The sequence below is a fragment of the Mytilus edulis genome, chromosome 2 (genome assembly GCF_963676685.1).
Source record: "Mytilus edulis chromosome 2, xbMytEdul2.2, whole genome shotgun sequence".
Taxonomy (NCBI): domain Eukaryota; kingdom Metazoa; phylum Mollusca; class Bivalvia; order Mytilida; family Mytilidae; genus Mytilus; species Mytilus edulis.
This window is the reverse complement of record NC_092345.1, coordinates 84919458-84947307: the sequence shown is the minus strand read 5'-3', so window position 1 is coordinate 84947307 and position 27850 is coordinate 84919458. Positions and strand designations below refer to the sequence as shown.

General features: G+C 33.1%; 2 protein-coding genes across 3 annotated transcripts; one reads left to right on the top strand and one right to left on the bottom strand.

Annotated features, from left to right (window-relative positions):
- The first annotated feature begins 9935 nt into the window (after positions 1-9935).
- On the top strand, positions 9936-10493 carry LOC139511050 (uncharacterized). Its single transcript, XM_071297620.1, has one exon. The coding sequence runs from the start codon at positions 9936-9938 to the stop codon at positions 10491-10493; it is 558 nt and encodes a 185-aa protein (XP_071153721.1).
- A 3439-nt stretch (positions 10494-13932) lies between these two features.
- On the bottom strand, positions 13933-26294 carry LOC139513201 (tRNA (cytosine(72)-C(5))-methyltransferase NSUN6-like). 2 transcript variants are annotated; one of them, XM_071301483.1, is made up of 11 exons: positions 26141-26294; positions 23021-23170; positions 21442-21543; positions 19212-19305; positions 18065-18221; positions 17733-17893; positions 16032-16072; positions 15510-15639; positions 15063-15220; positions 14391-14516; positions 13933-14105 (listed from the first exon to the last, which is right to left on the bottom strand). In XM_071301483.1, exons 1-11 carry the CDS (start codon positions 26225-26227, stop codon positions 13947-13949), a joined length of 1365 nt encoding a protein of 454 aa, XP_071157584.1. In that variant the 5' UTR covers positions 26228-26294; the 3' UTR covers positions 13933-13946. The 2 variants fall into 2 exon arrangements, with proteins under 2 accessions (XP_071157584.1, XP_071157585.1); XM_071301484.1 differs by lacking the exon at positions 26141-26294 and adding an exon at positions 23577-23618.
- Positions 26295-27850: the final 1556 nt, after the last annotated feature.

The following is a 27850-nucleotide window of genomic DNA, read 5'->3' as shown; positions in this document are numbered from 1 at the left end:
ACTAAAATTAAAAATCACAAGACTAACAAAGGCCAGAGGCTCTTGACTTGGGACAGGCGCAAAATTACTGCGGGGTTAAACGTGTTTATGAGATCTCAACCCTCTCCCTATACCTTTAGTCAATGTAGAATTGTAAACGCATAAAAATACGTACATTAAAATTCTGTTCAAGAGGAGTCCGAGTCCGATGTCAGAAGATGTAACAAAACAAAATAAACAAAATGACAATAATACATAAATAACAACAGACTACTAGCAGTTAACTGACATGCTAGCTCCAGACCTCAATTAAAATGATTGAAAGATTATATCTTCATCATATGAATATCAGGCACAATCCCTCCCGTTAGGGGTTGAGTATCATACTATCATGAAATATATGAGAAGAACATAACCCGTGTCATGTCAACAACTGTTTGTTTTAAATAAATGTGTTTAATGCATGGTATAGATTATTTGTTTCATCGTTTTGTGTGTATTTTAGTCTAGACGCAATCTACTTTACAATCGCATTGACCTTTGAAGACTGACGACGGTCATATTAGCGATATAAACATATATATATATATATATATATATATATAGGTAGCAAACTCGTGCAATTGGATTTTTTTTAGGTCTGTTTGATTTGACATTATAGGTTAAAAAATGCTCCACCGGGCACAGCTTCATACGACCGCAGAGGTCATTCTCTGAACGATATGGGCCACTATGGACACACCCACCATTCAAGCTTGATATAGCTCTAATTTTGGATTTTGATTAAATATTTGACACAGCATAGGTTTCTGACACAGAATAAATGTGGTCTAATGCACGTTAAAAATTACCTATTATGGTCCAATATTCAAAATCTAAATACATGGATTGATTCAGCATATCAAAGAATCCCAAGAATTCATTTTTTTTTTATGAAATCAAACAAAGTTTAATTTTGGACCCTTTTGACCTGAATATGGACTAATTTAATAACAGGCCCAAAAATCAAAAATCTAAATACATGATTAGATTTAGCATACATTCAATTTTTGTTGAAATCAAACGAAGTTAAAATTTTGGACCCCAATTTGCACCAACATGAAAACTGGGCCCATAATAAAAAATCTAAAAACATGTTTAGATTCAGCATATCAAAGAACCCTAAGAATTCAAGTTTGTTTAAATCAAACGAAGCTAAATTTTGGACCCTTTGGACCTTAATGTAGACCAATTTGAAAACTGGTCTACGTAAAAAAAAATATTTTGGGTCCCGTTTTCAAATTTAAGGTCCAAAGGGTCCGATATTAAACTTAGTTTGATTTTAACAAAAATTGAATTCTTGGAGTTCATCGATATGCTGAATTTAAACATGTATTTATTTATTTTTATTATGGACCAAGTTTTCAAGTTGGTCCAAATTGGGGTCTAAAATTAAAATTTGTTTGATTTCAACAAAAAATGAATATATGGGGTTCTTTGATATGCTTAATCTAACCATGTATTTAGATTTTTGATTTTTGGGCCCCGTTATTAAATTGGTCCCCATTGAGGTCAAAAGAGTCTATCATCAAAATGCGAATTATAGGGGTTCTTTGATATACCAAATCTAACTGTTTTAGATTTTCAATTTGAAGGCCAAATCAAGCACCACTAGTTGACGAGCATTGTACACCAAAATGTTTGTTTAATGCGTCTAAGGCACAATAAGCAATAGGTCAGAAAGGCTTTAGGGATCGGAATATTTCTAATATGTCAAACAGAACTTGAACATTTACGCATCTATCGCATCGTACTTGTGATAAAGGATACAATAGATACTGTTAAGTCTACCTAATATATTGACTTCCGACTAGTAATTGACAATGAGGGTCGTTGAAAACAAAATTTTACGACAAATAAAGGCAACAGTGGTATATAAGTGTTCAAAAATTGATTAAGCGAAAACAAATCTCGGTTACAAACAACTGAAGGAACCAAATCAACTGTTACTTTTCTATGTTGTGTTTTGTTAACAACTGTTTGTCTAATGGTTTTTTTTTAGACTTTGAATGTTCTTCTGGTATCTTTGGTCTCAAGTTTAATGTTAATATGTGTGTCAACACACATTGCTGACTACTTGACTGGTGATGAAATGTCTTCCAGCAATGGAATCGACTCAATGGTTGTAAAAACTCATTAAAGTACCACGTATTTGTTACTTCAAACGCGTAACTTCAGATTATTTAGTAATTAGTGTAAATAATAACAAAAAAGTTTAGGGCAAATCAAACACCAAGTTAAGGAAGTGTATGTTATAATTCAAAATATGACATAATTCGACGTCGTAATGTTTCAGGTGGAGAGTTGACCTATTTGCATATCCGAACATATTTTTTTGATAAGACTATGTAAAACCTGCGTGTTTCGAATAATTGATTTTTAAAAACAAAACAAACATATTACCAAGGATATATTCTTTTGAACACAATGTACGAATTATTTGGCTGGTTATACCATCGAAATGGACTAACACCAGTAGTGGGATCGACTTAGTTGTAAGGCTCAAAGGTACAAGCGTTTTTTGTCTAAATGAGACCCACCAGTGACGCTAGACTAAACAAAAAATGAAAACGAAGTTAAAGATCGCAAACAAAATTAAAAAAAAGAAATCCAAATACTGTTAAGGCTATCTTCACCTCGGGTGGAAAAAAACTTGCAATAAAATTTTACCAGCAAAATTGACAATATGTTGTATATCTCAACACAAAATGATGAAATTTAGCTGATAATACCATCGAGAACAAAAGGTACATCAGTAGTAACGTCGAGAACTCATCAAAGATACTAGGTTGTGAATTTTATGACGGAAACTCGATTTATAGAAGAGACAGATAAGTGATAACCGAATAAATAAAGTTGTAAGGTCAAATCAAACACGAAATAGAAGAGGTTTGCAAATCGGAAAAAAATTGTGCCAAATACGGTTAATGCCAACAATATGCCTGTGGTATAAAACTCTTAGTGTTTGGAATAATTAAAAATGTTGTAAACAGATAATGATCATAGCAATGATATTGTTTGTCAACATAATTGCTGCCCAAGTGGTTAGGTATACAATTTAGACATACTAGTAGATCATGTGCAATTTGATACAATTGTCAATTTTAGAAAAGTTTGCTCTTGCTAAAATCACGTACGTACACTAATTTTAAAAAAAGGCAAAACTAGAACAGCACAAGTATTAAATGAAGTTAATGAAATGATGAATTATTTGGATTGTGACCACTGTGCCCTGGTAGATAGATAGATATATATAAAAGTTTAGTAGTTGAAGGTGACTCGGTATCTGATAATTAAACTCCTTCGTAAATAAAGGCGACAGTAGTTTACCGATGTTAAAAAGTCTGTTACCTATTATGTACCTCATGTTCTAGTCATGATCAGTCAATAACAATAACAGTTTAGTCTGATGATGCAAGTTTAGTCTGATGATGCAAGTTTAGTCTGATGATGTAAGTTTAGTACCCTTAAAATTTCAATCAAATCTTCTCTAATATCATACACATTCTTACTAAGAAAATAAAAAATATGAAATGAATCTTCATTTAGTGTCTGGACAGAAAATCAATGTCAAATAACGTCTCGTCCTTTTTCTAAAAATGTTCATCGGACAGTATCAATATCTTGTTGATAAATACTCCCACTTCATAACTTCACAAATAAGACATGATTGATTGATTGTTGGTTGCTTAACGTCCAGTGGCAAATATTTCATGCATATTCAAGACATGATGGTATGGAAGTATAATATTCTGGGTTCAGACGTTGTTTATCATCTTAATAACATGTTACAGTATTCTTTTATTTGTCTTTACGAATATTACTTTTACTGTTTAGTCTATTTTTATTGTACCCATTCGACGTGGCTCTGTACTTATTCATTCCGTCATTGTGATATTTTTCTTTAAAAGTTTTGTGTTCTTGTCATTCATTTTTGCTAATATGCTTTGTCTATATGCCTTTTGTGTTTGTATTTTAGATATGACGTGGCTCTGTACTTAAACATCCCGTCATTGTGTTACCTTTATTGTTCTATGTTAATGTTTGTATTATTGTCTTTCAGTTTTTCTAATATGCTTTGTCTTTATTCCTGTTTGTGTTTTTTTTTTTAACATATGACGTGGCTCTGTACTTACACATCCCGTCATTGTGTTATTGTGCCATGGTTAATTTTTGTTTACATATTTGTTTGTTTTTACAGTGATTAAGACAATTACACACTGTTGACTGCTGCATCCCTTTTTGACATTTTTACCTATGATGTCTGTGTGCTTTGTTCACACACTGTTGTCGATATAATGAAATTTCACGCTACTGTCATACAAGTGAAAAGTAAAATCACAAAAATACTGAACTTAGAGGAAAATCAATTCGGAAAGTCCATAATCACATGGCAAAATCAAATAACAAAACGCATCAAAAACGAATGGACAAGAACTGTCATATTCCTGCCTTGGTACAGGCATTTTCAAATGTACAAAATGGTGGATTAAACCTGGTTTTATAGCGCTAACCCTCTCACTTTGATGACAGTCTCGTCAAATTCCGTTATATTTACATTGATGCGTTAACTAAACAGACACAATAAATAAAAGAGTCAAAAAAAAAGTTGAGCTAACTATAAAACCAGGTTTAATCCATCATTTTCTACTGAAGAAAAATTACTGTATCATGTCAAGAATATGACAGTTGTTGCTCATTCGTTTTACGTGTTTGTTGCCATTTGATAGGGACTTTCCGCTTTGAATTTTTCTAGTTCAGTTTTTTTGTGATTTTACTTTTTTCATATTAGCAACACATCTTACACATTGTAAAAGTGCAATAATTTTTATCAAATTGTGCTTTATCCCGATGTTTATTGTATGAACACTACAGGACATTACAGCCGAACAAGACATAATACAAACTATTATAAATCTATTTTTTTTTCATAAGTTTCTGAAGGTGTGATAAACTCAGTAGTTTCTACTTCGGAACTGACATGATTAATAACCAACCTTTCTTACTGTTGTCCTTTTATAAAGTTTTCAGTTTCCTCGGGCAAAGTTGATATTAATTGGACTTGGTTGTTACTTTAAGCTTATTTTTGGTAATAGAGTACTTCAACTGTTTCGGTTATAATACATTCTTGGCTTCGGAATATTTGCCTTTGGGCGTTCCTGATGAAGGTCATTCCAGAAAAGCACTTTAGTAGCATGCAATTTATAAGAAAATGTAAATATTTCACTTATTAATGAAGTATCGGTATTATACGTTGTATTTCCGTAATTGGGAATAAATATTTTATATCTGATTAATTGTTTGCATAATTGGACAAGGAATTTGACAAAGCTTTCATTATAAGTGGGTTGTAAGAAGCTTAAGATGTATCAACGATTGCAAATTAGAGGAAACATCATTTTAAGGATACAAAAATCGCATATTGTAAATACCGACCATAAATGACATATTAAGACGATTTTGTCCAAATGAATTTAGCAACGTGATGCTAAGCACCATAAACGCATGTCTGAGGATGATACTTCACCGTTCAAACACCTTGGAATACATTTACTCATTTTGCTATAGTTAAATGTCGTCTTATTTTTTAAATCAAGTTTGGCTATCATTCTCGATGAGAAGCCAGCAATTTCCCGCATTAGACCAAAATGCTATCTAATGATACAGCTTTTATTGAGTGTTAAAACTAAGGGACTATCCATGTTCATCTCTGGTTTTACTTCTAGAACAAAGACAGCCTCAGATGGACATTTCCCGTTTGCTTATCCTTTCAAATACACTTGTTTTTATATGGCTAATGAAACTTACCTGAAATCTTACCAACTGAAACAGGGCAACTGTTCTTAAGACATTGTACACTTGCATAATCTCAATACTCAACGTTAAAACATATGTCAAAGATATTTCAGGAGCAGGGGTATGTTAATGCTAAGAAAGTGGAAGTTAACAATTGCAGTTGAAATCATCATGTGTGTCATAGATTCTAGTTTGAATTCGTCGGTCTCTGTCAATATCGAGGAAAAGATCAAAATAAAAACATACCTTATACGTTTGGTACTATCTTTAATCTTAAGATTGCTTTGATATATGAGATGTAAGCATTAATTGTTATTGACTGACAAAACATCATCAATATAGATGTAAGTAAATTAAAGTACCTGCCAAGATAATGTTTAATGTGAATTCTGCTTCACGTTGTCGAGAAGACCGCGGGACCCGGCAACGTCTCGGAAGAAACATTGTAACCAAGATTGACGTCACAACGGCGACGTCACCTTATCTTTTTCTTAGTAACTAGTAAACGTCAAACTACAAAGCTGTTGTGCATTTTATCAGAGTTATATTATAAGATATCGTCCCCACATTTATGGTGCCGTGACTAATGGAGTTACCAAAGCTGAAATCAAGAAGAACGGGAAATCGTAGTGCCGTTACCAGACTTTTACGAAAATTTGCCGACGCAAAAGAAAGTTCTAAATTCGACACAGAGGAGCTGTTAGCCACATACGAAAATCTACAACAGAAGAAGAAAGTATTCGACAAACTGAATGAACAAATTGAGAACGCATCGGAAACAGGATATAGAGACGGAAATCGTAGACACAGATGAGTATACTACAAATGTTGTTACTAAACTGAGACATTTTAAGATATTCATAGATAAAACATCACAACCTATTTCCAATTAACCATCACATTCGTCTTATCAAGTTTTAAATGTAGACAGTCCACCGTTTATCCCTACTAGTTCACCCGAAATTGCACAGACAAGTTATGCCGCCCCGTCATTGCCACAGTCAAATGATGCCGCTCGAATTTTAACAGAGACAAGCCAAATTGCCACATCAATTCCCACGTCAAGCTATACTGTCCCGTACGCTATATCCAGCAATCACCGTTTGCCAAAATTAACTTTACCTACATTAAATGGCAATATATTAGAATGGCCGAGCTTTTGGGATTCTTACGAATTGGTAGTTCATTACAACCCAACATTGACATGTTCAGAAGTTTAATTATTTGAAGGCCCAATTAGAAAACGAAGCCGCTCAGACAATTGCCGGATTTTCTCTAACTAACGCTAACTATGCCGAAGCCGTAAATGTTCTGATAGAGAGATTTGGACAGACTCATAAAATAACACAAGCACACCTACAAGCACTGCTTGATATTACGCCACCCCGGAATGACCTCATAAGCCTGAGAATGTTTTATGACATAATTGAGAGTTTAGTTAGAGGACTCGAATCGCTTGGACAGACACAGGACTCATACGGTAATTTATTAGTCCCGATTATAATCAACAAACTGCCAGGCAAAATTAGAAAGCATCTCGCGCGGGAGCATGGTACGACAAGTTGGCTATTACGAGATCTTAGAAGAAGTATACACAAAGAGATACAAATCATGGAAGCCGGACAAGTTACACAGACAGAAAGTGATATTTCGTATTCTACCCTTTTCGCCGGTGCTAACTCACAAAGAAAACACAACGCAAGTACTAGAAATGTTAATCAGCATTTAACAGAAAAGCCGTGCATTTTCTGCAAAGATATTCATTCGCCTAGCTGCCAACTGCAAGAAAGTACGCGATTTAGATGAACGCATCGCTATTGTTAAACGCAACAATTTATGCTTCAACTGCCTCGGTACACAGCAAATCGAAAAGCTCATGTCGTAACTGTGGTAAACGACATCACTAGTCTATGTAATGAATTTGGACAAACCGCGAACCCCGACCAGAGAAGTGAAAACCTTTTCACTGACCCGAAAGATTCCGCTCACAGTTGTACGAACGAAAGTACGACATCTTATATCGAGTTAACTTGCTTCCGTAAATGAATTATGAATTATAGTTATCCCGTACCATTGTAATTTTCGTACCAACGTCAACTCGTACCACCAAAAAAAAACCTCGTACCAATGCAAACTCGTACCACTGCTAACTCGAACCAACTTATTTAAATACATTTAAATGGTGTTAAATGATGAATATATACTTTATTTTCACTCAGTACCTCTTAAGTCTGTGAAATATATACTTAGAAGCGTTTAGGAAGATTGAAGCTACAGGAGTTGATTATTGTGCAGTCAAGATAAAAATAGAACTGTTTTCCCCGACTTTTTACGTGAGTTTATCTTATCAGAGTCGGAAGACAAGAAGACATCTTGAAATACAACATGAATCCCAAATACATCATGGGTACAGCTATGGTTTTGTTACTTTTTGGAAATGGATGGATGAAGACACAGGAACATCGTCTCTCCAAGATCACTCTACAAAAAGGTCTGTGTTTGCAACTGTTCTGCAGATACAAAGGTATGTACATCTTTACCTTAACACCACACACCATGGTAGTAAAAAACACTGGAACATCGCTATCATACAAAATCCACCATCTCTCCTTTTAATTCGCATTCTTCTGATAATATCAGGAATTGAACAAAACCCAGGTCCTGTTCAAAACAGCTGCGGAATATGTCGTAAATTAGTCAAAAGAAATGACAAAGCAATACAATGTGATGAATGTGGTTTATGGATACATGCACGATGTACATCGATTGACAACACAACGTACACTAAATTACAGAACACAAATGATCAATGGTTCTGCCAAAACTGCGTTGCACCATAGGGAATTAGCTCGGGCAACATACATAAATGTGATCCAGCAATCGAATGTGACCGATGTAAAACATGGATTCATAACTCCTGTGCAATAGTGTCAAATGATGAATATAAAAACATACAAGCAACAAATTGTACATGGATTTGTCCATTATGTGATGAAACAAACTTATCAACATCATACTCAAGTACTTCATCAGGCATAGAAATCAACAATATCTTTGATACACTCATAAACAACAAAGAGACCCACACATGTAGTAGTATTGCAGATAAAAACAGACACATTTATACCAGTAAGATCAGAATGGTTTCCATCAACATCAACGGTTTAAGAGGAAAATAATTGAACTGCAGGCATATTTACAAACTGAAAACCCCGACATAGTAGCGCTGCAAGAGACCAAAATCAACAACAGCATTGCAACCAATGCATTAATTCCAGACACATTGGGCTATGATATATACCGCAACGACAGAACAGGCAATGAGGGAGGCACAATGCTACTCGTCAAAACACACCTTGACTCAGCACCTATGAAGATGCTCGAAAATGGATCAGAATCTATTTGGAGCAAAATAGTACTGCAAGGAAAACAGCATTACATAGGTAGCTGGTATAGACCACCTGATGCCCCTTTGGATCAAATACAACTTCTTAAGGACCAAATGGATAAAATCAAGAAACTAGGAAAAGCAAACAAGTAACCATGCATTCACATCTTGGGTGATTTTAACTACCGTAAAATAAATTGGCGGACAAACCTAAATAAAGATACCAACACATGCCTTAATGGTAGTGACGGCCAAGCATTAATAGACATACTAAAGGAAGCTAGTGCTGAACAACTCGTCCTATTTTCAACCAGGGAAAGTAATACACTAGACCTTTTAATTACAACATTACCAGGGCAGTTCACAGATATCCACTCACCTGATCGGTTGAGCGACCACGACATTGTAATGGGTACTCTGCGATGCACACTTCAAAGAAAAATAAGACCAGAAAGGACCTCCTACCAATACTCGAAGGGAAACTACAATCAGATGAGAGATGACTCAAGGGACTTTACCAGAGACAAATACTTCAACGGCCATCAAAACAACAGAAATGTGGAAGAAAACTGGAACATGATAAAAGAATTCATACTAGGAACCACCAAAATAAATGTACCAACTAAAATATTAAAAGGAAAACAGTCAATACCATGGATAAATAATAACATCAAGACCATGATAAAACGAAAGAACAGAACACACGTCAACTATAAAAGAACCAATTAACAGCATGAGATTAAAACGAAAATGGCAAGAATTAAGATGCAAAATTAACAAAGAAATTGAATTAGCCCACAACAACTACGTCAACAACTTAATAGGCGATTTAAAACAAGACTCTAAACCCTTTTGGAAATATATCAAAAACCAGAAAGCAGACAAACAGGGAATACCACCACTTAAGACTCATGATAAAAAGACCGCAGATACAGACCAACAAAAAGCTGAGGCATTGAACACTCAGTTTACAAGTGTATATACAGAGACAGAATATGAATCTATTCCATACAAAACTCCTCCTGTAGACAAAATAATAAACATCATAGTAACAACCAAGGGGGTAGAGAAGATACTAAAAAATATTAATGCATCAAAAGCGATGAGCCCTGATGGTATACACCCAAGAGTACTTAAAGAACTGGCACCTAACATATCAGAGGTAATGGCTCACTTTTTCCAACAATGCATCAACAGAGGAACCATCCCAGATGAATGGAAAATTGCTAATATATGCCCATTATTCAAAAAGAACGACAGAACCATCCCAAGTACAGACCAGTTTCACTAACATGTATCACTTGTAAATTACTAGAACACATCATTTGCTCAAACCTAATGCAGCACTTTGAAAAGCACAACATCCTAAATAGCCGTCAACATGCATTTAGAAGAAGACACAGCTGTGAAACCCAACTTATCAACGTTATACATGACTGGGCAACTGCTATTGATAAAAGGAAACAAACAGATATATTTATTTTGGATTTTGAAAAAGCATTTGACACCGTACCACACGAGCTTTTAAAAAGTAAACTTCACAAATATGGCGTGCCCAAAAACATCTTAAATTGGATTGACGCTTTTCTATCTACAAGATCTCAGTGTGTGATAGTAAATGGGGTTAAATCGGAAACATCGTCAGTCCTATTAGGAGTACCTCAAGGAACGGTTCTTGGTCCAATCCTATTTCTGGTCCATATCAACGACATAGCAGAAAACGTAACATCAGAGGCTGTTTGCAGACGACTGTGTATGCTACAGAGAAATTAAAACTGAAGATGACTGTGCTGAACTACAGAAGGATATAGATACCCTTGGTAATTGGGCGACTGATTGGGGAATGAGATTTCAACCAGTTAGGGAGCTACCATTTGATTTTTATGGGGGGGGGGGGGGCGCTAGGATGAAATTTGACAAAACAGGACAGGAGTTTTGAGTAAAAAAAAAAGGCAGGATGAGAAACTTGTTAAAAAAAAAGGCAGGATGACAATTTGTGTAAAAAAAGTCGGGATAAACTAGTAAAAAAAAAGGTAGGACCGAATAGAGTAAAAAATAAAAAGGCAGGACAGAGATTACAACTTAAAAAAAGCAGGACAAAATTTTTCATCCTAGCCCCCCCCCCCCCCCCCCCCCCTAAAAATCAAATGGTACCTCCCTTAAATGCAACATGATGACATAGAGTCGGAAAAAGAAAATAACATCATTTAAATACACCTTGAAAAATACGGAGCTCCAATTTTTAACATCCATAAAATATCTAGGAGTTAACATCACTGGGGTAAGCACATAGAGGAGATATGCAATAAATCTTACAGGACATTAGGTTTACTAAAAAGAAATCTATCCGCATGTCCACTTGAAGTTAAACTCCAGGCCTATAAAGGACTGATACGACCTGTCCTAGAATATGCAAGCACTGCCTGGGACCCACATCAACTATATCTCAAAGACCAACTGGAAAATGTACAGAAAAGAGCGGCTAGGTTTATAACATCAAACTACACTGATTACGAACCAGGAAGTATGACAGCGATCTTAAATCAGCTACAATTACCCTCTCTAAAAGACCGTCGTACACAAAACAGATTAATTCTTTTCTCCAAGAATATACACGGTCAAGCAAACTTACCATCTGACCAACTGAAAAAACCGTCCCGTACAACCAAGAACATGCACAGTCAACATTTTCTCAGACTCCAAACGAAAACAGACACATTAAAATACAGTTTTATTCCAAATACCATTAAAGACTGGAACCTACTACCACCGGATATCTTCACCAAAATACAGACAGCAGAAGAACCAGCTGAAACCTTTAGTGAAATTGTAAGGGGGTCCAACTTAAGTAAATTACTTGACGAACGCGCGGTGTATTAATATCCTTGGATGTATCACCGTAAACCTATCAAGATCAAGATCAAGGAATAGAATCTCCAGGAGTACACGGAAAAGAGAGCTATATAGAGTTTGGCAACTACAAAGATTATGAAAAGCTACCATTGAAACACGACAACGATTAATTGGAACATTAAATATTTTTATGGACTCTCGAAGTAAAGTGATCAAGCATATTTATTTAAAAATGTGTTACGCGATGAATATGGACTGTAATGCGAATTTGTTTTATGAACTACGTTAGTTCAACTGTGAAAGAACTGTGATTTTTTTATTTTGAAAGACTTTAATCTTAATTTAGTGTTATATATATATTGTATTTCAATTTTCTTTTCTACGGAAAGTAATTTTTTTTTTTGAGGCCCCGAGAATGTCGAGAAGACCGCGGGACCGGCAACATCTCGGAAGAAATATTGTAACCAAGGTCGACGTCACAATGGCGACGTCACCTTATCTTTTTCTTAGTACCTAGTAAACGTCAAACTACAAAGCTGTTGTGTATTTTATCAGAGTTATATTATAAGATATCGTCCCCACACACGTGTACAAAAACCATGTCGGACAGTAATGGTGTACAATTAACACCCATTGGAAAACCTACTTCCGAAATATCAATACACTAAACTCAACAAATATGTTGTCGATAAAAAAGTCCAGCATTGTGAAAACATCTTTAATTGTTGTAGGCATTAGTGTGGTTCTTCACAAAATAAGATTATTCATGACCTAATGTAGAAAAACGTCATCTTCTTTTTTCTAGGCCTTATTTTATGGCCTTTTGAGTTATATTAGTGATCTGCATAGTGCTTCAATCGATTCCAATTGTGGTCACAAAAAAAGCTATGTTTGATGAAACGATACGATCTTTTAATTGAGCATGTGGAATAGTTATAATGTACAGTAAAGACAAATCAAAGATGCATAGCCAATGAACCATGATGAAGGACAGTGACATGTAAACTGTTTGGATATAAGATGCGCCAATCCAAATACAACTACATACAACATATTTCAAATAGTTGAAACTAATGATTCTCCTTAAACTGACCTGATTACAAACTTAACATATTAACTCAGGAACATTCAAAGTAAATAGACCATGATTAAGTGTACGATACCAAATTTACATCATTGAAATAAAATGTGGTTATGATAATACAACTAAGTTCAGAATATCCTTGACTTGTCACATTAAAGTGGTTCATCCTAAACTGATCAATTACCATATTAACCATATTCACTCCTCAAGTTTAAAGTCAATAAACCATAACTAAAGGCCATTACAAAATATAAATATTTTTATTTTCATGATCATTAAATTCATTCGATACACTGATCTTGTTCAACCCAGACATACATGACCTAAGCTAGTTACAACAGTTTTCCGAAATTTCTCATGTTTGATGGTCTTCTGTTTCGTTCTTGGTTTTGCCTTCCATTTGTTATGATTTGGGTACAACTGAGTCTAGTTCTGATGAGTCTTCAGTTGATAGGCAGGTGTTTGCATACTGAGATAAAGGCCTAATATTGATTTTGAGTTTTTAAGCAACTGAAACAATGCAACTACTGGTTGACATTTCGTCCCCTAAGATATCAAGACATTGCCCTAATACTTAAATGAAAAATTGAATGCAATTCATTGGTAACCTAAAATTTTGATAGTTTTAGCTTTTCCAAGGGTACATGTACAACTTTGAAATGAAAAAATTTTTGAAAAAATTATACTTCCAACACAACCAGTGATAAGTCTTCCCTAGCAACCTTTTAAAACTTCAAATAATTTGTTAAAGGTAGCTCAACTTATTGAATTAAAAAGTAAAACAAATGTCATGCAATTTATAATCATTCATTTATTTTTCTTAAATTTTGCAATAAAAAATCCTATAGTGTCATTATCAACAGATAGCTGTGAGGAAATTGCACCAGGATCATAAAACTGAAGCTTTTGTCTTTGGTCATCAGTCAGACCTTCACATACTTGTCCTATCTGTCCCAAATGTGGTACCTGTAGATGATAGGTTAAAGGTCAAATACATAACTACTGAAGTCACAATCAGAACAGTACTAATTTCAGAAAGCTCCTATCAACCCTTTATATTTTTCAAACCTAAATCTTAAAATATTACTTAAACTCAAAAGGATGAGATTCATGCAAGTCAACTTATCTGTGTCAAAAACAATTATTTTAATAAAATATACTAACTTTATAACAGTTTCAGTTATTCCATTTCCAATTAAGTCAAAGCATTTGAAGGAAGAACTATTATTTCTATGATATGCGACAACATACCTGTGGTTCGAGAGATAACTCAGAAAATGTCTTCAATGCCCAAACAACTTGTTTTTCATTTTCTTCTTGGTTAAAAGTGCATGTACTGTAAACTAATGTTCCACCAGGTTTTAAGAGCTGAACTGCCTAAAATTGATAAATGTTATAAAAAAGATTAAACCTTTTTACTGTATATTAATTTTCAATCACAAGACTGTTGATGACAAAAAAGCCATTTGACAATAAAATATTCAATATCTTTTTAAGATATATATCTGCATCTAATTTATCAGTTCTATATTTGGGGGTTATTAAATTTGTTATTATAGTTTTGCATGCTCTTGTTGCTTGTAAAATTTCATGAAGGGATATCTGTTATTTACATACCTGTAACCTAGGGAGAATTACAGTTACTACAGCTGATATTATATCTGAATTTCCAATTCTCAAAAGGCAAAATGCTTTCTTTAAAAGAATAAAAATCTTATAATCAATTAAAGGTTTTAGTAAATACAAAATATCTTTTTTAGTCATTAGTTCAATCAATAGAATCATACAAGGCAGACAAATAATTTCTCCAAACTTTAAAAATCATCTAACATAAATGTTCTAGTTCATACTATAAACACTTAGTCTGTTTTCCTTTAGTTAGATGTAATCCATTTTTTTGCATGATTTTAAAAATTTACTTACAGCTTTTAGTAATTTTCTCTGATAAGTAGAATAAGATTTTAAGCTATTTAATGACATTTTATTTCTTTTAGATGGTCTCTGTCCTAATGCACTACATGGTCCATCTAATAAAACCTTATCAAAAGTTTCATTCGGAAAAGGAGGTCCACTCAAAGAATCTGAAATGAAAATAACAATATATACTCACTCTACATAATATTCAATTACAACAAACCGACTTTAACAAAATAAAACATGGAAACCGTATCATATTGACTGCAGAATACTGTATGGTTATTCCATATCCTAGTGACAGTATACAAACTACATATTGCTAATTATATTTCCATTGCCTTATAGCATAAATGCATATTTTTGCATCAGTAATCAAAATCTTCTTGAAAATGTATAACAAAAAATACCAAACTAAATAATATTAATAAGAGTGATTGTAATTCTGTTTGTTACCTGCGTTGTTGTCCACCATCTTTGTGGAATCATAAGGATATGTCTCAATCATATGTATATCCCATTCTTTAGCATGTGTCTGTATCTTCTCAATTTTCTGTACAGTTTTATCTATTGCCACTAATATCCCCTTGAATAAATAAATATGAAAAGGTTTTTTTTTAAGAAAATAGAATCTTTTTGTCATATATTTTCATTCTATTTTCCCTTTAAAATCTGTATTATGAATGATTTATTCACCTTCCAATTTATTACAGAATTTATGTTGTAAAGAATAATGTTGTTGAGGTTTTTTAAAGTTCAAATTATTTATTATAAACTTGAAAAATTTCGAAGGTGTAAATACATGTAATAATTCATATCTCAAACTTTCATCAATACAGTAAATATATATAAAAAAAATGTATATCACCCACCTAATTGTATTCAGTCTTATTTTTTCTAATTAAACCTGCAAACTTTTAGACTACACTTCCAACTACATCTTAGAAATAGAAATTTAATAATATCAATGTTAAATACCTTATTTTTCATTAACACAGCTAAATGAGTTGTTTTTCCACCTGAAAATATAAACTTTATACTCATTTGAATTGAAAAAAAAGTAAAATCACAAAAATACTGAACTCCTAGGAAAATTCAAAACAGAAAGTACAGGCATTTTCTTATATAGAAAATGGTGGATTGAACCTGGTTTTATAGCTAGCTAAACATCTCACTTGTATGACATTCACATCAAATTCCAACAACAGTATTTTAGTGTTTTTTTCTCAGATTCTTGTTGATTTAATAAATGTATAAATATAACTTAAATCAACTACACCTTGTGAACTTTTTACATCTTCTGTAATACTTCGATATTATAGCTTAGCTTTACTTAAATAATAGACGATTATTCTTCCATTTCTGATAAAGGGCTTAATGTGAAATTAATTTCAGGAATAAAGCTTATGACTTATATGAGTTTTGCTGCAACATGTTTATATTAAAATTATGACACTTGCACACTTTCTGTTTGTGCATTTTCATTGAGTTGCTATATGACAATACCAATCAATAATGTTCATCCATTATTTGTGTCTACAGTGTATAAAAATTTCAATGTATATTTAACTCTCACAGATTTCTTGTTGAAATTTCAAAACAACCCTTCATTTATAAAACCTCCAATAACATATTAACAATGATATTTGGACTACCCATGTAAAGAGAGAATTATTGCCACATAAATTTTTATTTATAATGCCTTCAATAACCTATTGTTTGGACTAGCCTTATCAACACCCACTCAAACATGTAGTTCTAGTACCCCAAATAACCCATTTATAAGCATGTTTGGAGTAGCCTTATCAACACCCACTCAAGCAGGTATTTCTAGTGCCTTGATTAACCTATTTACAAGCATGTTTGGAGTAGCCTTATCAATAGAGACTTATACCATATTTCAAACATGTATTTCTAGTGCCTCAAATAATCTATTTATATCAAAATTGGAGTAGCCTGATCAAAAAAGTTTTACCATCACCAAAATAAATACTTCGAGTGCCTTCAATTACTCATTTATAATCAAGTTTAAAGTAGCCATTATCAAGAAAGATTTGCCTGTCACCCCACAAACATTTACGGATAAAAGTACCTTTTTGAGAATCTATCAACATTCTATTGTCCTTAATTTATAGGAGGTGGAATTGTAATAAATGTGAACATTAAAAATAGTTACAAGTCAAAATAGGGCAATGACTAAAGATCAGCTTGATAGAAAAACTTCTGATTTGTACAGGTTATTCAAATGGTAATACTTAAGGCCTGTTTAGGGAACATCAGTTAGAATGCTAAATGATAAGGTGATATCCACCGATTTGTATAAATTGTAAAAACTAAGGAAAAAATTCTTCTAGGACCTTATTTATATTAACTAGCAGTGAAAACTGGTTAAAATTGGGTACTCTCCATTGAGAATGCTGTAGAAATATAATTTTAACCATTAAGAAAGAAAATCAAAACAAATATTCTCATGTTTAGATAAGAGATATTTGCAAATATTCAGATAAACATTTTAGAAAGTTTAAAGACTCAAGATTGAAACTGAAGAAGTTGATAAACCAAAACAGATTCTCTCTTTACCTTGCATACCAAAAATTAACAATATCATATGCTGGATATGAAAAGTGGCAAATAAAAAAGAATCTACTAAATATTGGTTTTTTTTCACCATTCATTTACCTGGAGCAGCACACATGTCAAGAATTGTCTCCCCTGGCTGTGGATCTAGTATATGACTACATACAATGGAAGGTAAATTTTGAGGAAATATCATATCGACACATGTTCCACTCAAACTAGGGGCTTCATACAGTGGTTCTGCCATTAACACACCTATACCACTAAAATAAAGAAAATATACATGTATATCAATTGAAACATATTAAAAATATGTTCTTCTACTAAGAAATATCTAGTCTCTAACTTCATAACTTCATTTTAAAGAATAACTTATCACTGGAATACATTATATTTGTGTACAGATAATAATAAAAACAGAATAAAGAATTTACCTAAGTGGTTGTTCATTGCAGTAAATTTCTTCTCTTGAAAATTGCACAATTCCATTACCAACAAATAATTTCTGTCCATCATATGTTTTAGTTAGTCCTCGTAAACATTTACCATCTACATCAGCATACACTGATACTTTGTCTCCTGCTCTAGTACCTGAAAAATATCATCAACATGATTCTTAATATCCTGAAGAAAAGACATAAGCATAAAACTAAACATTGACCAATGAACCATGAAAATGAAATCAAGGTCTAATTTACCCTGCCAGACTACCATGAACATCATCCTATCACTTCACAAACCATAGAAAGCTTACCTTTTGTTTATTGTATTTGAGGAAATGGCCTAATCAACCAATGAACCATGAAAATAAGGTTGAGGTCGAATGAACCCTAAAAGATGAATATGTATGCTGTAAATCAATCCGTACACCTAATATAGTTTTTCTAAGAATCTGAGAAACAGACACCCACTAAAACTTAATATTTACCAATGAAATATGAAAATATCAGGTCAATATCAGATAAAAACTGCCAGACAAGCATGTACACCGTACAACCATGCCATTTATCAAATATAGGTGATCTTTTGCTTACATTATCTGTGCATGACATACAGAGTTTCAGAAACAATGGGTACTCTTGATTAGTACTTTGGTCTTTTGTTTGTTTTGTTTTTTTGTGCTTCATGAAAATCTGATGAGTAACACTATTTCCAACTGATTTTTACAGTTTGCACCTATGTTTTGCTGTTATACCACTGTCACATCTATTGGCAATCACTGTCAATGTTTAAACTATCTCCATTACAAATTGTTTCTACAAATCAACAATACTTTTTTGAAGGGAACATCCCTGCCATATAAGTTTAGGCCATGAAATCATAAAAATGTGTTTCCCTCTAGTGATTTCGTTATCTATGCTGTTGTGTAACTGTCTCTTGACATATACCCCATATCTTTTTTTATTCATTTGATAATAAAGTGCAAATAAACTGCTGTCCCCCTGTCTACTGTCCAAATGTCTAAGAGATTTTTCCTAATTGCAATGACATGAAAACAGCATATTTGATACATACAATAGTTTATATAAATATCGATCTTTCACGTTTGCTAGGAGTCAGAAAGTTTATCAACAAACTTACCTGAGGGGCACCCTAAGATACCCTGTACAAACACATCAGCTCCTCTCAGCACAGCCATACCACATAGTAAATCTACAATGACTTCTTTCTTAACCTATAAATAGAATGGCACTAATAATAAAACATGTACTGTAGGTAAAACTTTTTTTTAAATAATAACGGTAGATTCAAGGTATTGTACATGTCTAGTCTTCAATTGGATAGCTTGAGGCTTATCTTTTCTTATGATTCAGTTATTTTAACAACATGCAGTTGGTATTTTGACAATTGTAGCAAAAAAAATAATGTTTCAGGTCAAATTATGTGAAACAGACTAATTTAAGGCATTTTTTTGCTAACTATTTCAGATGACAAGGAATACATTATAATGTTCTTTTGATTGTTTTGGGTCGTCTTTCCAGGTCAAATAAGTTATATAAAGTTAGACTGTGACTAATTGTAACCATCTAGGTTTACATTTATATATATCATAAGTAAAATGTTTGTGCAGAAACGTCAAAGTATAAACAGACAAGCTATGTCAAGTCATTGTACTTCTTCTATGTTAGAATCAAGTTGAGAAACTGATTTAGTGGATGTTGCCCGATATAGGCTTTTCCAAAAAGCTTGTATAAACATAAAAACATTATTTATATTACTGCAGTCAGCTTTCGTTTGTTATCAAATATCTTTTATGTACATGTTGAACAAAAATTGCCTAGAGCACAAAAAGCATACACATGAGTCCATGTTTATATCTCTCAAATAAGGTTAAACACAATTAAAACATGTTGCTTAAGAACATCCTGGCACTCCAAAAAATGCCATTAATGTTATGTAGCATAGATTTCATTAATTGGGAAAGAATATATGTCTTCATATTTACTTACATTATGTCATAACCAGATGCTCCACAGGGCGCAGCTTTATACGACGGCAGAGGTCAAACCCTGAAAAGTTGGGGCAAGTATGGACACAACATTTAAGCTTGATACATCTCTGAATTTGGATTGTGATTAAATAATTGACACAACAATGGTTTCTGACACAGAATGAATGTGGTATAAGAACTTAAACTTAAAAGCTTAAAATTTTAAATTGGACATTTACCTATTATGGTCCAACATCCAAAATCTAAATACATGGTTAGATTCAGCAAATCATAGAACCCCAAGAATTCAATTTTTGATGAAATCAAATAATGTTCCATTTTAGACCCTTAGACCTCAATGTGGACCAATTTGATAACCAGGCCCAAATATCAAAAATCTAAATACATGGTTAAATTTAGCATATTGACGAACCCCATATATTCAATTTTTGTTGAAATCAAACAAAGTTTAATTTTGGACCCAAATTTGGACAAACTTGAAAACTGGGCCCATAATCAAAAATCTAAGTACATGTTTAGATTCAGCATATCAAAGAACCCCAAGAATTCATTTTTTGTTAAAATCAAAATAAGTTTAATGTTGGACCCTTTGGACCTTAATGTAGACCAATTTGAAAACAGGACTTACAAGAATGTGTCCATAGTACACATATGCCCCACTCGCACTATCATTTTCTATGTTCAGTGAACCGGGAAATTGGGGTCAAAACACTAATTTGGTTTCAAAATTAGAAATCATATCATAAGCAACAAGTGTACTACAGTAAGTTTCAAGTTGATTGGACTTCAGCTTCATCAAAAACTACCTTGACCAAAAACTTTAACCTGAAGTGGGACAAACTAACAAACGGACAGACGGACGAAACGGAGCCACAGACCAGAAAACATAATGCCCCTCTACTATCATAGGTGCGGCATAAAAATTAAGAATCTAAATACACGGTTAGATTTGGCATATACAAGAACCCCAATAATTAATTTTGTTATCAAATCAAACAAAAAAAGTTTAATTTTGGACATTTTTGGCCCCTAATTCCTAAACTGTTGGGACCAAAACTCCCAAAATCAATCCCAACCTTCCTTTTGTGGTCATAAACCTTGTGTTAAAATTTCATAGATTTCTATGTACTTATATTAAAGTTATTGTGCAAAAACCAAGAAAAATGCTTATTTGGGACTTTTGTTGGTCCCTAATTCCTAAACTGTTGGGACCAAAACTCCCAAAATCAATCTCAACCTTCCTTTTATGCTCATAAGCCTTATGTTAAAATTTCATAGATTTCTGTTTACTTATACATTGTGTGTACTAAAGTTATTGTGCGAAAACCAAGAAAAATGTTTTACACATTAATACCTTACTTTTTCTCTGCACACTGGTCCTTTGTTTTTTATAACTATTGTATCATGGAGAACAGGATGTAGGCATATATCTGGCATGTCTAATCCTCGTAATCTGTAATTCTGAAATTTAAATTCAAAAACTGAAATTGATCTGTCTTTATTTAAGATAAACAATAACAATATGGGACAATGACTACACAATAAAATTTTGATTAAGTTTGAAATAAACAAAATCTCAATCAGATTTTAAATCCACTATGTTTCAATGACACTATTGGATGCATATCGATTCACCAAAGTATGAAATTGTTTATCCACATATTGATCAGAAATAGGATGAAAACCTGCAGTTGTCTTTCTTTGATCAAGTAAGAAAACTCAATCTAGTGAACCAATGTCTTTGTGTTTACTCTTGCTAGAAGCTCCCTAAATGGATACCTTGGTATACATGGTTGTCAATAATTTTATCAAATAAAGTACCCATTTGACACAAACACTTCATGAAACTGCAATTTTATTTAAAAGCAGGTCCACATGTTTCACCTGCCAGTCAACATCAGGACATTAGATACTGAAATAAGGCACTGACGTACAAAGCTTGGTTAATTAATTACAATGTCACAATGTGTTTCTCAACGTGAGAAAAATAATGAAGAGTAAAGGTTTTTGAAGTTAAAAATAGGGCAAATATATATAGATATACATATAATTGTTTGCTTGAAAGTAAACTTGTAAATTTTTTTTGTTTTATTTGATGCAAGACATTGTTCTGAGGGCTTGGTATCTAATGGATGAATATCACATGGTCTTTACCAATTGGCAAGGTTTCCCTTTTAAATTCCTGGGCATCAGTGACATTGGAAAATTTTGATCATCACTAATTAAGAAAATTTATTCTATAACATTGGTAAAAAAAAGCAATGCTTAGAAAACAGTTATTACAAAAGTTCCTGGTTTGAGTGATTTTGGTTACAATTCATCTACATATTTTATAATGTACCCATACTACTGATTTCCAAAAACATCACAAAAATTCAATACAGGAATACAAAATTCTTTTTTTTATGTGCTTTACATGTCACAAGAATATAACACTTAATATATGTAATGACAAAGGAGCTTCTTTTTGCTGATCTGATATTTTTGCATATAATAAATACAAAGAAATAGGAAAATTTTGAATATTTTCAGGAAAACAGTGCAAAATAAACATGGGTAAAAATCACACTTTATTGACAATAACTTCTATAAGGAGTGGACTTATGATGTTGGTCATTTTGACTTTTCAGTTGATCATGACATGCTAATCATTATTGTTGTATCATCCATTAACTGTTAAGTGTCTTTATTCATTGAATCATGTCCATAGTTTGCAACAAAACACACAAAAACATAACTCATATCATAAGGTTTTTGCCTGATCCTGCTGATCAGTTATTGTTTCTATAGATCATACTGAAGAGTAAACTAAAAAATCACATAGCCTTCTGACCAGATAAATTCAGAATGCATAACATGCAATAAATTTGCATATACTCCAGTTCCTTAGCAAAGTTTAGTTGAATCATTCTAAAGGGATATTAGTGTATTTTATTACCTTTTCTATTTCCTTTCTAAGGGAAGCAATGACTGTGTTTGTATCATGAATAAGTGTATTGATACGTAATGTTGTAAACAGAGGTGGACAGCCTAGTCTAAATAATAAATGTTCAAATCTGTCATCACCACGATCACCCTCAGCAGAAATCTAAAAGAAAAAGATCGTATATATATGTATATGTAAGATATCACAATACTTAAAAGTGAACAGAAAGCAATAATGATCAAAATTAAGAGACAGTAGGTAGTACTGTACCTCCATGCATTTGTTTTTCAGTTTTATATAACTGATTCACACTTACACAAAATAATTTTCTTTCTCGCCCACCCCTTCAGCCATAACAATATTTTTAGGCTACATGTACTTTCAATTATTTTTTTCGCCACCACTAATATAAATTTCAGTTTGTAGCTTTTTTTCTAATCTTTTATAATTCTACATACATGTACATGTATGGTTAAAGAAAACAAGAACAAACAACAATAAAAAATACATTTTTTACACAAATTGTCCAAAGACCAAAGTGAAAACTCAATTATAACTTGCAACATACATGTTCATGTACATGTAAAATAATCATTTCAATAGACCACTTTCGAGTTCATCTGTCACCGGAAAAAACTCGTCATTTAGGCGCGCCTTGTGACGTCATTTACCAGATAGAGGGGGTCGCCTGTATCCATGCACTATCAACGTTTATCAAGCGTTGATAGTGGTCATCATTGTGCAGGATAAACTAGAAATATTTTTTGTTTCGTAGGTACTTGAGCATAATTCCCTAATGACAGCAGTGCTGATTGTTAATCATGAGAATTTAGTTTTCCGAATAAATCGTGCAATATAGTATTATAATTTTCCAACCACTCGCTCAACATTGGAATGGAAGTGACGATGCCCCTAAACGCACGAATGATGTTCACTAAAACCAGAGTTTTTGACGGAAATGCATCGAACTCGAAAGTTGTCTATTAGAATGTTGATCAATTTTTTAACTTATAATAATTTGACCCAAACTTTGGTACAACTGCAAAAAATCAAATTAGGAGATTTTTTATAACGCAACAGTTATACAGTACAAATTTTTTTGTTATAAATGATATTATTTTAGACATCAATAAAAAAACATATGGTGTCTATTTTTATTTTATTGGTGGAGGAGGCGGGATTGCACAGAGAAAGCAATTACCTTTCGCATTTAGTAAACTATCCATCAATTAATTGCTTTCTCTGTGCAATCAAGCCTCCTCCACCAATAAAAAAAATTAGACACCATATATGTATGTTTTTTATTGATGTCTAAAATAATATCTTATTTTGTAATAACCTCTTTGTGAGTCCATTTGATGAAAATAAAAAATAAAAAATCTACTTCTATATCAATTAAAGTATGCTGAAAGTGACTTAAAAAATCAATCAGTCAGTGAACTTAAATTTATGAGTATTTTATGTAAAACTATATTTTGACAACATGTACAGTTGGATTTTTACAAAGTATGGGTTGAAAGGTCTGAAGTATTTTTGTTTATTTGGTCATATTTTTTTCTTCAGTTATTTTTGTTTTCTACTGATACAAATAGGTGTTTATATTTTACTGATTAAAAAAAAACATACTAGATTTATCATGCTTATATGAAATAAATAGAAACAAATTGTAGGTGACAAATCCTTATGGCCAATAATCGGGCCATGTACTGTATATTTCACATCTTCTTTCAATCATGGAAACAATATGTTTTCCTCACATTTTCCTTTGCTTCACTGAACATTGGTATACCCTTATCTTCTTTAATTAAAAAAAAAATGTTTTTATAGACTATACTGAAAGGCAATATTACAACACGTCCCTAGAACATGACTTTGACATTAACATACAATGTTCCCAAAAGTGACACCATAATTGTGTGTAACATCAAGCATTTTTTCCATATGGTACAATATGGTAGAGGTACAGGTATAAAATGGCAATGGTACAAAATGGTTATAGATGCTAGGTAAGAAGGTAGGTAGGTACGATCTGGGTACCAGAGATGTGTGTCATTGTGTGTGAGTGATGTACTGATATTTTAAGCACCCTGAGTGAGAATCGAACTCGGGACCTTCAGCACTGTAGTCATCGGTCGTAACCACTAGACCAAGATCCACTCATGACACATGGTACAAAAAGTCGAAATGACTTGCTACCTCTGTAACAGGAGTGGAGTTTCCACTGCCTTCCTTTCCCGTTGTCTACCAAAGTTCTGGGATATTGGACAAACTATGTAAAACACGTAAATATAAACAAGATGTTTATTTAGAAACTTAAACGTTATGGTTGAATATAAGTTACATATAAGAATAATAAAATATATGCTGGTGGATAGTCTACTTGTCATTGTAAAGTTCCATATTTGCAAGCCAAATGATATGAGCTTCTGCTCATTTCAAATCCTAAGTGTAGACTGCCCTGAACACAGTCGTCAGTGAGTGACGTCAAACTTATAGTTCCTAGGGACAACGAGGCCGGCCTGCCGGATGTCGGGCACATGCAAGAAGTCCAGACAAGAATAATAACATGGCCAGTCTCGTGAGAAAGAGTTACGGAAGTATTAGTAATACTAACATTAACCGATTTCCCCATATAAATAGAATATACAAGTAAACAAAGTGACCACCATAATTACAACTCTCTGATAGCCTATTGTAGGTCTACAAGTAGAACAAAATAACGTTGATAGTTATAAGATATCACAGGTATTTGGGGCCTGGATCCCCCTTTTTTGGACCTCACTAAAAAAAAAATTGTTTGGTGTTTTTTATATATTTACAGTTTTCTACAATGTATAGACATATATCACGTCTCAACAATCCATTACTAGTCAATTACAATACCCTTTTTACTATCCATACGAGCCCCAAGTGAAAAAATAAGCTTATTCTTTTTTCACTTGGGGCTCGTATGGATAGTAAAAAAGGTATTGTAATCGACTAGTTATGGATTGTTGAGACTTGATATATGTCTATAAATTGTAGACAATTGTAAATATATAAAAAAAACACCAATTTTAGTGAGGTCCAAAAAAGGGGGATCCATGCCCTAAATACCTGTGTAAGATATAAGTAACATTAAGAGTAGTTTACCATATTTGAAGTTAAATAATTGTCTCTTAAATAGGAATTAACATCTTCGTTTAACAATAAGTGAGGTTGTATATTTTCTTTTTCCATGATCGTGATTTCCAAATTCTACAGGGGAGCGAAACGCGTTTGAACGTATAAATCCTTTTACTGAAAACATTTCCTCCCAGTGTGGGAGAACCTCATAATAAGACACTGAGATCCGTACACATGTAACACAGGCACTTGTTTTCAATCCATGGGAAGATCTACTATCCCTATATATTACAAGAACTCGTAATATATAGGGATAGTAGATTTTCCCATGGATAGAAAACAAGTGCCTGTGACATGTAACATAATAAAGGACCCCATAGGGAATACGTTTCAATAACTTGTGTGGGTCATCCTAATGTCTTGGGCTACAGTGGTAATCTAGTCTATCACAGTTCTCAAGTACTCATTTGTATCTAGTCTTTAAGTATTATCAGAGACACATAATTATATGTCTTTGATATTATCAGAGACATTATATACTATTAAAACTGGTACTAAAAATATCAGTACATCAGAAGGGCGATTTTCACCCTCTCACACACATCTCTGGTACCCAGACCGGAGTTTAAACTAGAATGGGTACTATGGGGGCCTCGGTTGGTCAAAGTTGCTCCCGACTTTGACCTGGAGATCAATCTGCTGATATCTCTTCGGTTTGTCTGTTCCCGCCGAGCAGCCCGGTGGTTCTCTCCGAGTACTTCGGCTTCCTCCACCATAATAACAGACTCTGCCCGGTGTCCTAACACTCCCTGGTGTTGGGTGGGGATTGTCCTTGTAAATATTGAACATTGTAAATACGTTAGTGACACATCTCCATTAATCCCGATAGGGAGTGTACACGGATTCCACTGTACCCTCGCAGCTCTCGAGGGGTGCTCCGTAAACGGAGGGATCTACGTACATACATACATACATACATACATACATACATACATACATACATACATACATACATACATACATACATACATACATACATACATACATACATACATACATACATACATACATACATACATACATACATACATACATACATACATACATACATACATACATACATACATACATACATACATACATACATACATACATACATACATACATACATACATACATACATACATACAAAACATACGCCTAAAAAGATTGCAAAAACAATTATAAGCAATGAAAAGGAAACATTAAATGTTATATTTACATATATCCTTCATCAGCATGATTATGCTGTAAAATGAATCACATCAATCTAGTATTCTGATTTAAGCAATTCTTATATTTCAAAAATGACGTAGGTTATATATATATATATATATATATATAGGTATTTACAACAGAGACCGTATAGATATGTTTCCTATAAAGATAATAATGTCCGATATTTTCCCAGTTCGGTACTTTTTCTTAAAATTTTAACTTCAAGGTAATGGCAGTTGGCAACATGGTTCAGATGTTGAAAGTCGAAAATAAACAATTAACAAACTGCAATGCATGAACTTGATAATATGTATCAGAATTTCGTGTGTATTTTAGTCTGAAAGCTATCTAATGAACCACCGAGATGACCTTTGAAGACTGATAACAGTCATATACCCGATAAAACATAAATATAATCTAAAATATAAATGATACCGAACACGTGCAATTGCATTTTTTGTAGGTCACTTTTATTTCATA

Coding starts and splice junctions, on each gene's coding strand:
- LOC139511050 (XM_071297620.1), top strand. CDS start 9,936: ATGAGATTAAAACGAAAATGGCAAGAATTAAGATGCAAAATTAACAAA.
- LOC139513201 (XM_071301483.1), bottom strand. CDS start 26,227: ATGGAAAAAGAAAATATACAACCTCACTTATTGTTAAACGAAGATGTT. Junction 19,306..21,441: donor GACCAGTGTGCAGAGAAAAA/GTAAGGTATTAA, acceptor TTCTATTTATAG/GTTAAGAAAGAAGTCATTGT. Junction 15,640..16,031: donor CTGTGTTAATGAAAAATAAG/GTATTTAACATT, acceptor TATTTATTCAAG/GGGATATTAGTGGCAATAGA.